This window comes from Cynoglossus semilaevis, chromosome 17, assembly GCF_000523025.1.
Source record: "Cynoglossus semilaevis isolate Cse_v1.0 chromosome 17, Cse_v1.0, whole genome shotgun sequence".
Lineage (NCBI taxonomy): Eukaryota > Metazoa > Chordata > Actinopteri > Pleuronectiformes > Cynoglossidae > Cynoglossus > Cynoglossus semilaevis.
Window position 1 is genome coordinate 4,311,962 of NC_024323.1, and position 13,998 is coordinate 4,325,959.

Consider the following 13,998-nt stretch of genomic DNA (forward strand, 5'->3'; position numbering starts at 1 on the left):
TCCCCTCCTCCCCCCTGCTCCCCTTCCTCGAGGGCCCCTGCTGCGTTGGACGCACACACCAGGCACGTTTGCTGTTCGTTCACCTTGTGTGGAGGTGTGAGGCAGGGTTGTGTGACGCTCTAACGCCAGTTATAGTCTCTCCTAAGTGTAAAGCAGTGGCGCCCTCCTGTGGCCAGGTGTTTTCCTGGGAATTTTATTCAGGTACGGTGCCCGGCTCATTCCTGCAGGTACACACAACTGACAGGGAGGGCGATATGGACAGGCCTGGTCATGGGAGACCCTCATCTGGAGTCACTCTCTGCCATTGGCCTGGAGTTTCCCAGGACCAGGCTGTCCTGTGTGTCCTGCCTCAGCACTGTAGCCTCATTTAAAGCAGCATGCCATCTGTGGAACATGATGTTGGAAAATGATGTTGGGTCACTGAAATGTGTTGTATGATTTGCTGAAAGAATATGTGGATAAAACCTTTTTGTGTGGCTTTAAAGTGCTTCTAAAAAGTGTTTTCTGACAGCTGCATGTGATCCAACTTTTCAGTTGACGCATGTTTGGTAATTGGCTGAAGGATTAGCTGACGTGTCACAACCGCAATTGACTTCACCTCAGACACGAGTGAGCTGTTGTTGTGCAGTGTGCACTGATTTCTACGAAGGTTTCTTAATGCATGACGGTTGATGATTGGCTGGTCTCCACTTTTTTCAACAACGGTTGCTTAATGCTCACAGTGTTTGAGTCTACCATAAAGTCATAGAGTGAAAGATCGCACCATCACGTCTAACGGTCTTCTGTGAATCATTCCGAGTTGCTGGTTCTAACCCATTACCTTTGTTGTCTGTTTCCTCTGCTTTCTGACCTCCACGCAGCTGGTTTACGGAGGAGTTTTCGTCTGAGTCGTAAGGACAGACAGGGATCATCGGGAGAGGGTTCCGATTCTGGAGACTCTGATTTCCTGACGTATGAGGAGGTGACACGATATCAGCAAAGGTCTAACGAGAGACCTCGTCTGGTGGTTCTGATTGGTAAGATCGATCGAATAAAAACTGAAATAATGTTGAAGTACTGTTCATCATGTAATGTAGAGTTTGCAAAAGTTATTTTTATTTTTGTTTTATGTTTGTAGATTCAATTTGATTACATTACATTAGATCAGATAAGCTTTTCAACTTTTCTGATCCCACACAAATTGTTGTGTTGCAGCAACAAAGGCACTGAGGTCATATAGTCTGTACAATAAAAATAAGATATTTTATTATAAATAAAAAAAAATTATCCAGACAGACAGAAATATATCCAGATAAGTATTGTATGGAAGCAGGAAACTACTGTTACCTGCTATCCTGTGCTGCAAGTTTAGTGAGGTGTGTTCCAAGCCTAGATCTTTCTATTTAGACAAAAAAAGGTGCACGAACTCATGTAAAATTAAATTAATTACTGATAAAATATAACATCAGTACAACAACATGTACAGATATTACTATAAATAAATATATGTTTGTAAAAATGTCACTTATCTTTTCATACTAGATTGTTACTAGTGCTTGAACAACAGTGAACACCCAGTGATCTAAATAGATGGTGGAGCTGTACACCTCAAAAAAAGATACGTTGCAGTGTCCTCTAAAATTATATTTAAAAAATAACATTGTTAACTCATTTTTATCCCAAAGGTTCTCTCGGAGGACGCATCAATGAACTGAAACAGCGGGTGATTTCAGAAAACCCACATCGATACGCAGTGGCTGTACCACGTAAGTTGCCTTTCCCTCCTTTTGTGCACATTCAGTGTGCATGTGTAAATGTTAAACAGATGTGAAAGTGTTTGTCACACAAATCAGACATAAAGGACACCTTTTTTTCAGTGATCCACTTGATTTATTTAATTTAACAAAAACAAAGTATCTGAAATGTGAGCTTTCATTCACCTACAGACACCACCCGACCCAGGAAACCTCATGAGAAGGAAGGGGTGGAGTACCACTTTGTTACCAAGCAGCAATTTGACGCAGATGCTTTGAACAACAAGTGTGCTCCCATTCACTCGATTAATCATGTGGGTCCGATGTAGATAGTTGTTGTGGTTGGTAATATATATATATTTTTCTCAGGTTCATAGAACATGGGGAATACAAGGAGAATCAGTACGGCACCAGTATAGAAGCAATCCGCTTTGTACAGGCCAAGAATAAGATGTGTATAGTGGATGTGCAGCCTGAGGTGAGTCATGTATCTTAACAGGTCATGTGATTTACAGAACCTGCTGACGAGTTATTTATCACTCCTGAATGTGTCCGGTCGTGTTCATGATCTGTTTTGTTGCTCTCTGTGTATGAATCGTCACGTGACGTCAGGCCCTGAAGAGACTGCGGACGGCGGAATTCAAGCCTTATGTCATATTTGTCAAACCCCGGGTTCCAGAGAGCAGACGCCGCCGCAGTGCTGCAACATCACCAGGAGGGGGAGACCATGGTCGCATTACAGTGGGTCATGTTTCATAATTTATTTGATGTTATGTTAAAGACAAAATAATAATAAAAAACAGACAAGAACAAGAATATATAAAAATATATATTTTAATAAATTTGTTTTTTAGATTTTTAAACAAAAAAACTCTGTAAAATATGTTTTTTTAAAGATAGTTAGTATTGGTTGTAGGCAGAGTTACCTAGTTACCCAGTAAATCCCAAATTTTACTGGGTATACTGGGTATACGCCCTCCTTAGAATAGGGTGTGTTCCACCACACCTCCATCCCCCTTTGTGCAACGACCCCTCGTTACGGGTATACAGCCCCCTTCAGGCTAAATACCAGAACTTCACAGTAGTCAGTCATGAAGAAGCCTCTTGGACGAAAGGTGAAACGTCTTCAAGAAAACCTACTCTGTTCAGTTGCCCTTGATGTACCTATTTTTAGATAACAATATGACCTCTTCAACGTATTTAAGGTGAGTCCAGTTGCCTACTTTCAAAACTGCTTTGGAGATTATATATTTACTCATAAAGAGTAAATATACTTAAGATTACATGTTGAGAAATGGATGAAATGCATGTAGCTGTATGGAATGATACATTTTGATTCTCACGGTATAAGGTCAGTACTACACACAGTACATATATATGAAGAGTATATACAGTATATATGTATATATGTACATATATATTTATATATAAATGTATGTATATATAAACATGTTTATGTATTTACATATATATATTAGTGCACACAAATATATGTATATTAACATATATATTACCTATACTAACAAGTGATTAATTTGAACCACAGTTATTATAAAGAAGTCATGATAATTGACAATTGATATAATCTCACAACTCCATTAACTTTCTCATATGAACCAGGATGAGGATATGCAGGAGATGCGTCAGTCTGCTCTTCAGATCGACCAGCAGTATGGACACCTGGTGGACCGACACCTGATCAAGGAGGACTCAGCCAGTGCCTGTGCAGAACTGCGAGGTATACTGGAAAGGCTGGAGCGAGAATCCTTTTGGGTGCCTGTGGGCTGGGTTCGGACCTGAACCGGAACTTACCTGTTGAGTCTCCTACGAGGAATTTTGCAGCCCTCCTCTCCTGAATGTCCAGCCCCCATCTTTTAATGAACACATTTCTGTTTCCTCTCAGAGGACTGAGGGATGACACACAACCACAACCTGAGGGAGCAAAGGGAGAGGATGATGTCAGTGACAGACCTCATGTGGCGTTCTGTGGACTCCTCCAACTTTTTGACTGTTTGTCTGAAGATCAGTCTTACCCACTAATTTCCTGTGTTGTAGTTCGGCAGGTTTTCTTCAAAATATTTCATCTTCAACCCTGGAAACAGACACAAATACGTAAGTGTTTTTTCTTTCTCACACTGCGGTGTTCAGCAGAGCACGTCACGGCTAAAGTCCCCGATCATAGGATCGTCGTCCGTCAACTTCACTCTGTGTCCTGTTGGGGTAGATTCAGTAGCATGTTTTATTTTTGTACTTAACTGTAATGCCAGTGGCAGACAGTTGTCTTGGTAAATTTAGCAGGTCATGCATCTGATCACATTCAACAGGAATATTTACCATATGAGTTTAAAGGAATGCTGTTCAAGGTTCTTTCTGCTCAGCTGTTTATTTCGGAACATTAAAAGGAAACAATATATATATATCGAAAGGGAATGTGAGAACCTTATTTTCTACCGTTTACTTTCTGTGAAATGCATGAAAAAAAGTGGTTATTTAATCTCTGGATGTAAATAATGTAAATGTTCCTCCTTCTCGCGTGCCAACGGAAAATCTCGTAGCACTTCAATGCAGCCTGTTCACCTTCAGTCCTGTGTGTTACACACTGCCGTGCACAGTCTGTGTGGATTGATGTGATGGTGTGTGAACTCGTAGTCACGTTACGTGTCTTTTGCCTACAAGGAAGGGTTTTGTAGAGTTTCTGTGCACATTTTCTAGACAGCAGATGTGAGGCAGCCACTAACTGTATTTGTTGTTGAAGGAAAGCAAAGTAAGTTGACTCTCAGGATGAGTTCTTAGGTCACAGACAAGGTCATTTGGGGTTAGAGCAGGCATGGGCTCGGGGGACACAATTAGTCCTAAAATTGAACAGGGGGGCGGGGTCACGAGCAGATAGATGGAGCGTTCGTGTGAACTGAGATAAATTACATGTAAAAGTCATACATAAAGGCTAAAATGCTAAAATGCTTTTATCATTTTTTACGCCACCTAGTGGGGAAACGTGGGTAATGCAGATGTAATGATATAAATAAATGATATAATTTTGAAGTTTGGCCGGCTGTATTAAAACGATGATTGCCTTATCCAGTCCCCGGGCCTTAGTTTGCCCATGCCTGGGTTAGAGCTATTTTGTATTACATGGTAAAGATGTCAACTTATGAAAAGGTCAAGGCCAGATGTCCATTTCTGCTTATATGAAACTTCCTGGATGTCAGAGAACCTTCACAGACATGACATGGTATGGTATTCCTATGTGAAAAAGTTCAAATCCTCACTGTTTCTAAGCATACATGCAGTTATACATACTTACATGCAGTGTATCACTTTGCATCACCAGGCATGTATGTTGACAGATTACTGCAGGCCTCAGGCTCTGAACTGACCTATGAGCCTGAAAAACACATCCAGAGCGAGTCAACAAATGTAGAAACAGTAATTTAAAAGCGATAGAATAGAATAGAATAAAAAAAAGAATAGAAATAAAATAAATAAACTCATCTCTTGTTTGTGGCACACAATGATGTTTACAGTTCACTTCAGTGTGGAACAGTTTTGAAATGTAATAGTTTTCTATGTAATAAACAACATTTGGGGTGAATTAGGAGGAACCTGTCACGAAGAAAATGGATTAGTTTCAGAAGCACCTCAAATTTTATGCAACTAAAGTCTCAGATTGTTATTGATACCTGATGGTTATCACCTTATAAATAGCCCAAGACTTTGTGATTAGACTTACAGAGCCAGTGTTACTAGAAACAACCATTGCAATGCCTTTTTTGTTATTTGCATCAGCACAATAACATTGTGTAGTTCTACTGTAGAGAGGAAAACAACATAGACACTAGGCGAACCAATGTGACCTGAGGAGAGTGACGTTCTTCAAACGCACATCCAGATTCCACTTATTTACAGAAAACATGCAAAGTGGTTCTGAACTTTTTATGTACTGTATGAGCTACAAAAAAGAATGCTGAATTGGTGATGTAATATGTACAAAGTGCCATAATAAAGTTAGCTACAGTATATCGAACATAGTGTTTATTGAATATGACTTATTCTCAAATTTACTTTAGCTTGGACTATAAAAATCTCCATATTTGTTGTTAAAAATATACTTTTTTGGTATGCCAACTTTTGATCACAGTAATACTATACCAATAAGTTCCTGAACAAATCTCCAAAAAAGAAAACTTTCTCAAGAATGATTAAAAATGCACTCATTTGCCTTAAAATATTTTTATTTATTTGATTTTATGGTCTATATTGTCATTGTACCACAAGGATAAAACAAAACTGAGCCTCTGCTTTTAACCCATCACCAAGTGGAGCAATGGGCAGCTTTTCAGTGCCCGGGAGCAGTGTGTTGGGATGGTGCCATGCTCAGAGCACCTCAGTGGTGACTTGGCAGCTGGTGGATTTGAACCTGAAGCCTTTTTGTGGTTAAAATTCAGAAATAAATATACTTTTTTGGTACGCCAACTTTTGACAACAGTAAAATACTATACTAATAAGATCCTGAACAAATCTCCAAAAAGAAAAGTTTATCAGAAATGATAAAAAAACAAACTCATTTGCTTTAAATTACTTAGCTATGTCCATTTTTGTGTATATTATGTCATTTTGTGACATAGATGTAATACTTTGTGAATATTACACGTATTTTCTTTCATGTTTTTGACTATTTATGTTGTTTCTGAGAAAAAAATATTTTATTGGGATCCAGTTGTGTTGAAAAATGACGTGAAATTAAAATAAAGTATCAAATGTGCAAAAAGTGTAACATGTAATTATTTTGATAATTCATTAATGACTTAATGTAGTGGTCCTGACGCGGATTTAATAGTGGTCTCTTTAATATTTTTAAATGTTGACTAAATAAGCTGTTTTTATTTTTTGCAGAATATCGCCGTCTACTGACCACAAGTAGCACAACGGACTGCATTCTACAAGTGGCAGGGAATCGTCATAACAGGTACTTGGATATTACACCGTAGCGAAAGATACCTATTTTATTCATGTTCCACAAGGGTAGGGTAGCCGAGTGACAGTTTATGATATGATTTTTATTAAGAAATTCGGTCGGTTGTTTTGGTTTTACGAAACAATTGCAATTGATGTGCCAACAACGATTGGTTGTTGATGAATTCAAATGCACATGAACGATTGGATGTCAATGAGTGAGGTTGCACATCAACGATTGGTTGCTGACAAATATTAAACGTATGTAACGGACGTCATTGAAGAACTAACTGAGTCTGGGCTTTGTATCACTGCCAAACAATTGCAGTGGGTTTTGTTATTTATGGCCAGTAGACGGCGGTATTCTTGAGAAAATAAAATTAAAATAAAATAATTGGAGGAACAATACTGGGCATTGAATACATGGATGTTTTTGTGAATTGCCACGCTGGCAGACGACAACAACAACATTAACACTACTACTAGTACTACTACTAATACTTTGGTGATGTTTTAATAAAAAATGTGATATGTCAACAGTGACATATTATACTGTATATGTCAAGGCAAAGAAAGCGTATTGAGTTTGTTTGTTGGAATTAAGCTATAAAATTATTGTTTCACAACGTAAGTATGTCTTAGCCATTTGTATTTTGTAAAAGTAGCTCATAGAGAACAAAAGGTTGGAGACCCCTGGACAAAAAAAAAAAAGGATGTGAATGTCGGCGGTCAACTGTAGGGGCGCGCTGATATTGAAACGTTTGTATAACGGAAATAGGAATACTTTGTACGGTCCTTATTTCCGGTTGCAGATCCGGCGCATGAGACACCAATGTTAGCCGTTTGGGCTTCCAGCGGGCGTTCAAGTCGAAAAAACCTGGGCACGGTGGCTACATGTCGTTGATTGAAATGGTGGGTTTTTAAAAACAGTTGTCGGTTGACCGAACGACTACCATTTCAAACAATTTAGTTTGAAGTGGTAGTCGTTCGGTCGTGAACGTTAGTGCAATTTACGCTAGCATATGTGTCTCGGCAGCTAACGTTAGCTTTTGTCAGAAGTTAAAATGATTCGTGGTTAGTTTTTCGTCCTAAATAATGAACATAAAGTTGTCGTGCAGAATAAGTATAAATAATTGGCCTTTGGCAGCAGGTTGAGCTGGGCTGATGCACGTTTTTGAAAATATAAAAAATGAACTTACAAATATTGCGTTTCTGTACAGAAACCCATCCTACTGCAGGGCTACGAAGTATACCACATTATACCATGATATAAAAATACATATAAGCAGAAGTAGTATAATTATAAGAATGCTACGTGAACAAGTATATAAAATATATATAAATATACACAGTGTAAATAATTGAGAAGAGAAATAATTAAATAAACCGTTAGCTATAGAGGTGGTTGCAGCAGACATATTAGTGTATGAGTGTTTGAATGTATGTTGGGTAATTTGCTGTCAAGTGTTTTATATTTTGGTGTTTACTTTTTGCTCTGTGTCCTTTCTTTAATGTCTGTCATCAGAACACGCGGGTTCCATTTCAGCTGCAACATCATGTTTTCCACAGACAAGCAGATGGGCTATCAGTGTTTCATGAAGTTGTTCGACCTGAGGGATCCGCAGATCGGTAGGTAATCGCCATGCGCAACGTAAACATAATACCGTAAGAGAAACGAGACTGCAGATAGTACAAGGCTTCCTGATTACTGCTAAAGAAATAGTTTGCACATAGTGTTATAGTGAAAAAATGTAATTGAAGATAAGGCAAAAATGTAATTATGATTATTGATAGTTTGTAATACAAGGTAGTGGGAACTGAAGTAAACATTGACAATTTGCTGGGGGTTATAAGAAGATACACCAAAAAACCCACACAGTAGTAGGTGTGGTTACTTTGAGTGTGTCCACTTGTCCCATTTATTTACAATGACATTTTCCTTCAGTCTCGGTGTGTCGGTCAATCTGTCCATACTACAGAGCTGTCGTAATGTGAATCCACTGATGTAGTTATATGGAAATAGACTTTAGAATATTTGAAGTACATCTTAGGAGAAATGAGTGGTAAAGTTTGAAATGAAGTGGCTGTTATGCAATGCATATCTTAGTAGATCAACAGTGACCTCGAACCTTGCAATTGTGTGTGTTGCAGGTGCTTATGGGAGGTGGGCAGGAGGCCATGGAAGTGACCACAGGATTGGGAAGTTTGAGGCCAGGTGAGTTGAAGTGGTGTTTCTAGAGTATTATTGTGTGGTTGAATAAAGCATCCAGTGACTGTTGTCTTCATCGAAACAAATGAAAGAGATGAAGAAAATGCAGATGTTCTTTATTCCATTGTGGTGTTAGCATTAGCACTGAAGAAGCCATGAGTTTGTTACAAACAAAGGCGTTTATGTAGTGATGATATATCTGTTTAAAGCATTGCATTTGTATTGTTCTTGATAGTGATATGTAAACATGTAGTTGTTATGACTTTTGATTGTGCAACAGACTTTCCATTGTCATAGTAATGTTGGTGGTGCTGTGGAAGTGACTGCTTTTAAGGAAAACCTGTTTGTTTGTGTTAATATGTGGCACAGTGACGTGTTGTTGTAATCTGCAGGTTCTACCAAGCAGTGTACGAGGAGGAGTTTGGCAGGAGTCAAAGGTCATTGTGGTCCCATCAACCGTGTGGCTTTCCACCCTGACAACAAAAAGTAAATGAGACCGACACGGTTTTTGACTGTTCCAAAAATAGTTACATCGAGGGCAACTGGACAATGTTTTACCTCTCCTCAAATGGCTTCTTTAGTTCTGCAGAACTGAAGAAGCCTGTTGGATGAGAAAAAAAACTTATGTTGTCCAGTTGCCCTCAATGTAAGTGCACTGCTCTAAAAAATAAAGGGAACACAATGTAACTCCAAGTCAATCACACTTTTGTGAAATCAAACAGGAGTGGTTCTGCGGGTGGAGACCACAGACAGTTTTGGTCACTTTTGAATGCTGGTGGTGCTTTCATTCTAGTGGTAGCATGAGACAGAGGTTACAATCAACACAAGTGGCTCAGGGAGTGCAGCTCATCCAGGATGGCACATCAATGCGAGCTGTGGCAAGAAGGTTTGCTGTGTGTGTCAGCATAGCGTGCAGAGCAAGGAGGCGCTACCAGGAGACGTGGACGAGGCCGTAGGAAGGGCAACAACGCAGTAGGAGGACCGCTACCTCCGCCTTTGTGCAAGGAGGAACAGGAGGAGCACTGCCAGAGCCCTGCGAAATGAGCTCCAACGGGCCACAAATGTGCATGTGTCTGCACAAACGGTCAGAAAGAGACTGCACAAGGGAGTCACGGTGTTGGGTGGCATTTCTTTGGAGGGCCGCACAGCCCTCCATGTGCTCGCCAGAGTTAGCATGACTGCCAGTAGGTAGCGAGATGAGATCCTCAGAACCTTTGTGAGACCATATGCTGGTGTGGTTAGCCCTGGGTTCCTCCTAATGCAAGACAATGCTAGACCTCATGTGGCTGGAGTGTGTGAGCAGTTCCTGCAACACGAAGGCAGTGATGTTATGGACTGGCCCGCTTGTTCCCCAGACCTGAATCCAATTGAGCACGTCTGGGACATCATGTGTTGCTCCATCCACCAACACCAAGTTGCACCACAGACTGTCCAGGAGTTGGCGGATGCTTTAGTCCAGGTCTGGGTGGAGATCCCATCTCATCAGGAGCATGGCCAGGCGTTGTAGGGAGGTCATACAGGCACGCAGAGGCTACACACAGTACTGAGCCTCATTTGGAGTTGTTTAAAGGACATGACATAAAAGTTTGAGTATAACTCCAAATCCAGACCTCCGTGGGTTGATACAATTGATTTTCATTGATAATGTTTGTGTGAATTTGTTGTCAGCACATTGAACTATGGAAAGAACAAAGTATTTGTGAAAAATATTTCATTCATTCAGTTTTCCCTTTATTTTTTGAGCAGTGTATGTTTGGATTAAATGACTGAGAACCTACACAGACAGCTTTTGATTGTGTTATTCCAGCTCATTGTAGTCATTAATTAACAGTGCAATGGAGGAGAAGAATTGTGAATACAGCAGCTAGGACTCTGCCAGGGAGAGTGGAGAAGCAACAATTTGAAGCAGATCCTTCAGCGTGGAGCCAGATTGGGCTGCTTCAATGTCACCATTAAAAGGTATGAAAAGAAAAGGATTTAAGCCGTTCACAGGTATTGACAAAGGAGTGAGTGACACCAACTGAACAAATCCAGTACAGGATTGATGGAAATAGTTTTAGAAGTGTAAAGTTTATAGAAGAAATCAGCAGTTTAATGTAGAAAATGATGGCTGCCTTTTTATGTTGAGAAATATTCACATGTTCCCCCATCAGGTGGAGTTTGTTAGTGCACTTAAACAAATTTGTTGTTGAGAGTTTAACATGATGTTGTGGACTATATTTATGCCACAGGAAGTTTGAATGTTGCCCTTTAAGAGTGTAATGTTTTTGTTTAGTTTGATACCGTGACAAGAATAGCCTGTGAGGAGGAGGTCCAGGAGTGTTGCCAACCAAGGGGGGTGATGATTGACAAGATGCCTGATGAGTGGAGGAAAAGTGTTGTGGTGCCAATTAATAAGAAGGGTGATGCACAGAGTTGTAACAACAACAGAGGGATAAAGTTGATGAAGGTGCAGGAGTTCAGGTACTTGGGATCAACTGTTCAGAGTAGCAGAGACTGTGGAAGAGAGGTGAAGAATAGAGTACAGGCAGGATGGAACAGCTGGAGAAAAGTGTCAGGAGTGATGTGTGACAGAAGAGTGTCAGCTTAGGTGAAGGGAAAGGTATACAGGACAGTGGTGAGACGAGCCATGATGTATGGTTTAGACCAGGGGTGGGGGACATTTTAAGCAGAGAGAGGCAAAAAAGAAAAAAAGGTAGAGAAGCCAGATAGAGATGGTTTGGACATGTGCAGAGGAGGGACAGTGGATAAGTTAGTAGAAGAATGTTAGAGATGGAGAGGGCAGGTAGGAGACAAAGAGGAAGACCAAAGAGGATGGATACAGTGAGGGAGGACATGCAGGTAGTTGGAGTGAGAGCAGAAGATACAGAGAACAGGGAGAGATGGAAATTAATGATTTGCTGTGGCAACCAGGGGGGAAAAAGGGACAAAGCCAAAAGGGAAAGAAGATGTGAATGTCTGTTTCCTTCTAGACCTTGGCATTATGGCTGTTCTCCCAAGTTGCTTATGTTTGTGGACAATTGTGTGAACAGATGCCCTTGGTACACCAAGTTGCCTTGAAATGGTCCCAGGAGACAAGTCTGAGTTATGCAAGGAAACAATGTGTTCCCTGATGTCATGGCTGTGTTGTTTAGACTTGACCGTTGGAATAGATGAAGGTTTGTTATGGAGCGAGGTGTGCAGTACCGACCGAAGAGGGGACATGTTATTTCCAAGAGCTGTTGCAGTGGTGTCCGAAGGACCGATGAGGAATGACGTGACGCTCCTGTCGTCTGACTGCTGGTACCTGACGGTGTAGCGGCTGGGCGAGCAGTGGGCCGAGGAAAGTTCAGTTTGCACGCTTCCTCCTGGAGACAAAATGGTGCAAAATGACATGGTGTAATTTGTAAAGGCTTTCTGTTGTTGTATCAGTAAATATGAATGACTTGACTCTGTATCACTGTTTGTTGGATGAGTTTTTATTGGCTGTGTAGAAGTCAACATGAGCGGACCGATTGGTGAAATGAATGTGATTGTATTACTTATTCAAAAGAGTCGGAATACAAGTAACCAACTGGCTCGGTTGAGTTAGTTTGTTTGTGTTGTAGGATGACAGTAGTATTTGTGGAATGGTGAAGGTTTTCATGATTTCAGGGTAGTTGTCTGAGGAATGTGTGCGAATGCAGTGGAGAAGCAGTTTGGTGAATGGAGGTTTGTCGTCAGGGGTGTAGACAAATGTGTAATTGTAAGGCAAATGTGGTGTTAATGTAGAAAGGGGGGGTGAGGAGGAGGAAGAGAGTTAGGATTGAAGTGTATGTGAGGACTCCATCCGTTTTAGGTGTGTGGTATATCAAGCAGAAGTAGTGTTAGAGGGGAGATAGTCGAATGAGGTTGTTGGGTGCGTGCTACGTAAAAGTGGGGCTTTTAAGCCAGATCTAGAGTGGTGTGTGACGGAGGAGACGGCAGTGATAGTGCAGTAAATAAGACGGTGCGGTGTTGCCGCTGCGATAATGTGAAAGTCTCCTTTGGCGTTGTCCCTTTTTCAGGGGTTGCAGTCATTGGGATGACTTAATTCGTGATCCTTGTCACTCCTGAAGTGAATGTTGGCATGTGTTAATGGCCAGCTCCTGTCTATAAACGTGTGCACCGTAGCTGATGCTGTTCTATGACGGATTGGTGTAGCGCAGGGGTGTAACTGTTAAAACGATGGGGGTAAAGTGAGGTATGTGTATGGAAAACTTTGAATATGTGTTCAGTGATATGAAGTGAATATGTAATGGTATATGTGATAGGGAATATAAGTTGTACCGACGTAGATTACGCTTAGTGATGAGCGGGGTGAAGTGGGGAAAAATTTGAAATAGTTAATGTTTAAAGTGTAACAGGTGTTGATGTCGCAGAAATCCGTGAGAGGTGTACAGGTAGATCGTGATCGCCATTGTAAGATGAGTATTTAACTGTTCAGCCGTGTGGATTATGTGTTGGTACGACTGAGCTTCATTTGTGTAGCGCAGTGGTTGTCAAATGTTTGTATGCCTTGTACCAGCTGAGAGATGCCGAAGTAGTAGCAGTGCACTGCGTTTGAGATGTATTGAGTGGAACATAGGTGTCAATGTCAAGGCCCGGGGGCCAAGTGCAGCTTGCCAAGCTGTGGGCCGCGGAAGCGTAAAAAGCATTTAGTGAAGTCCATGCAGTGGAGTTGTTTAACCGTTTGTATGACACAGCAATGGACGATAGATGTAGGTTGAATAAAGAATAATGAAATGCATGTATTAGTCTGTGTCCCACTGTGGCCCGGTAACATATGAGCTATGGAGTGGTACTGTTGTGCGGAGCGAGGGCTGATGAACCCCGATCTATGCAGTCTTCCATTTGCAGCTGGCCCTTCAAGCAGATCTGTAGTGCTGATGTGGCCCCTGGTGAAAAGGAGTTGGACACCCCTGGAGTAGAATGAGTAAAAGTTCCCCACGTAGCATGGTTTGAGGAGCACTGCTGCCTACTGTGACCACAATGTCATTCGCAAACAATGTAGTCCACGGGGACTTAAGTGTGTGAAACGCAGTGGTAGAGAGTAATGGCTGTGAGTATTAAGTGGGTAGGTGTAGGTGTTTTTGGGCTTAAGTA

At 41.0% G+C, this 13,998-nt stretch overlaps 1 protein-coding gene and 1 long non-coding RNA gene across 7 annotated transcripts in view; both read left to right on the top strand.

The window, feature by feature from the left end:
• Positions 1-5,752, top strand: part of mpp3a (MAGUK p55 scaffold protein 3a) — a 24,993-nt gene extending 19,241 nt beyond the window's left edge. For 2 of the 5 annotated variants that reach the window (XM_017040802.2, XM_017040801.2), the window contains exons 14-20: positions 136-201; positions 861-1,016; positions 1,665-1,745; positions 1,926-2,019; positions 2,103-2,211; positions 2,346-2,474; positions 3,354-5,752. In XM_017040802.2, coding sequence (XP_016896291.1) covers positions 136-201; positions 861-1,016; positions 1,665-1,745; positions 1,926-2,019; positions 2,103-2,211; positions 2,346-2,474; positions 3,354-3,533 — 815 coding nt within the window. In that variant the 3' untranslated portion in view covers positions 3,534-5,752. The remainder of the gene's footprint in view (positions 1-135; positions 202-860; positions 1,017-1,664; positions 1,746-1,925; positions 2,020-2,102; positions 2,212-2,345; positions 2,475-3,353) is intronic. The other 3 variants (XM_017040804.2, XM_008329479.3, XM_017040803.2) reach the window with 2 other exon arrangements.
• A 1,638-nt stretch (positions 5,753-7,390) lies between these two features.
• On the top strand, positions 7,391-13,546 carry LOC103392764 (uncharacterized). 2 transcript variants are annotated; one of them, XR_003052427.1, is made up of 6 exons: positions 7,391-7,598; positions 8,212-8,315; positions 8,838-8,901; positions 9,288-9,381; positions 10,727-10,854; positions 12,030-13,546. It is a non-coding gene; the product is annotated as an uncharacterized LOC103392764 (long non-coding RNA). The 2 variants fall into 2 exon arrangements; XR_003052428.1 differs by lacking the exon at positions 12,030-13,546 and adding an exon at positions 11,171-11,360.
• The last annotated feature ends 452 nt before the right edge of the window (positions 13,547-13,998 follow it).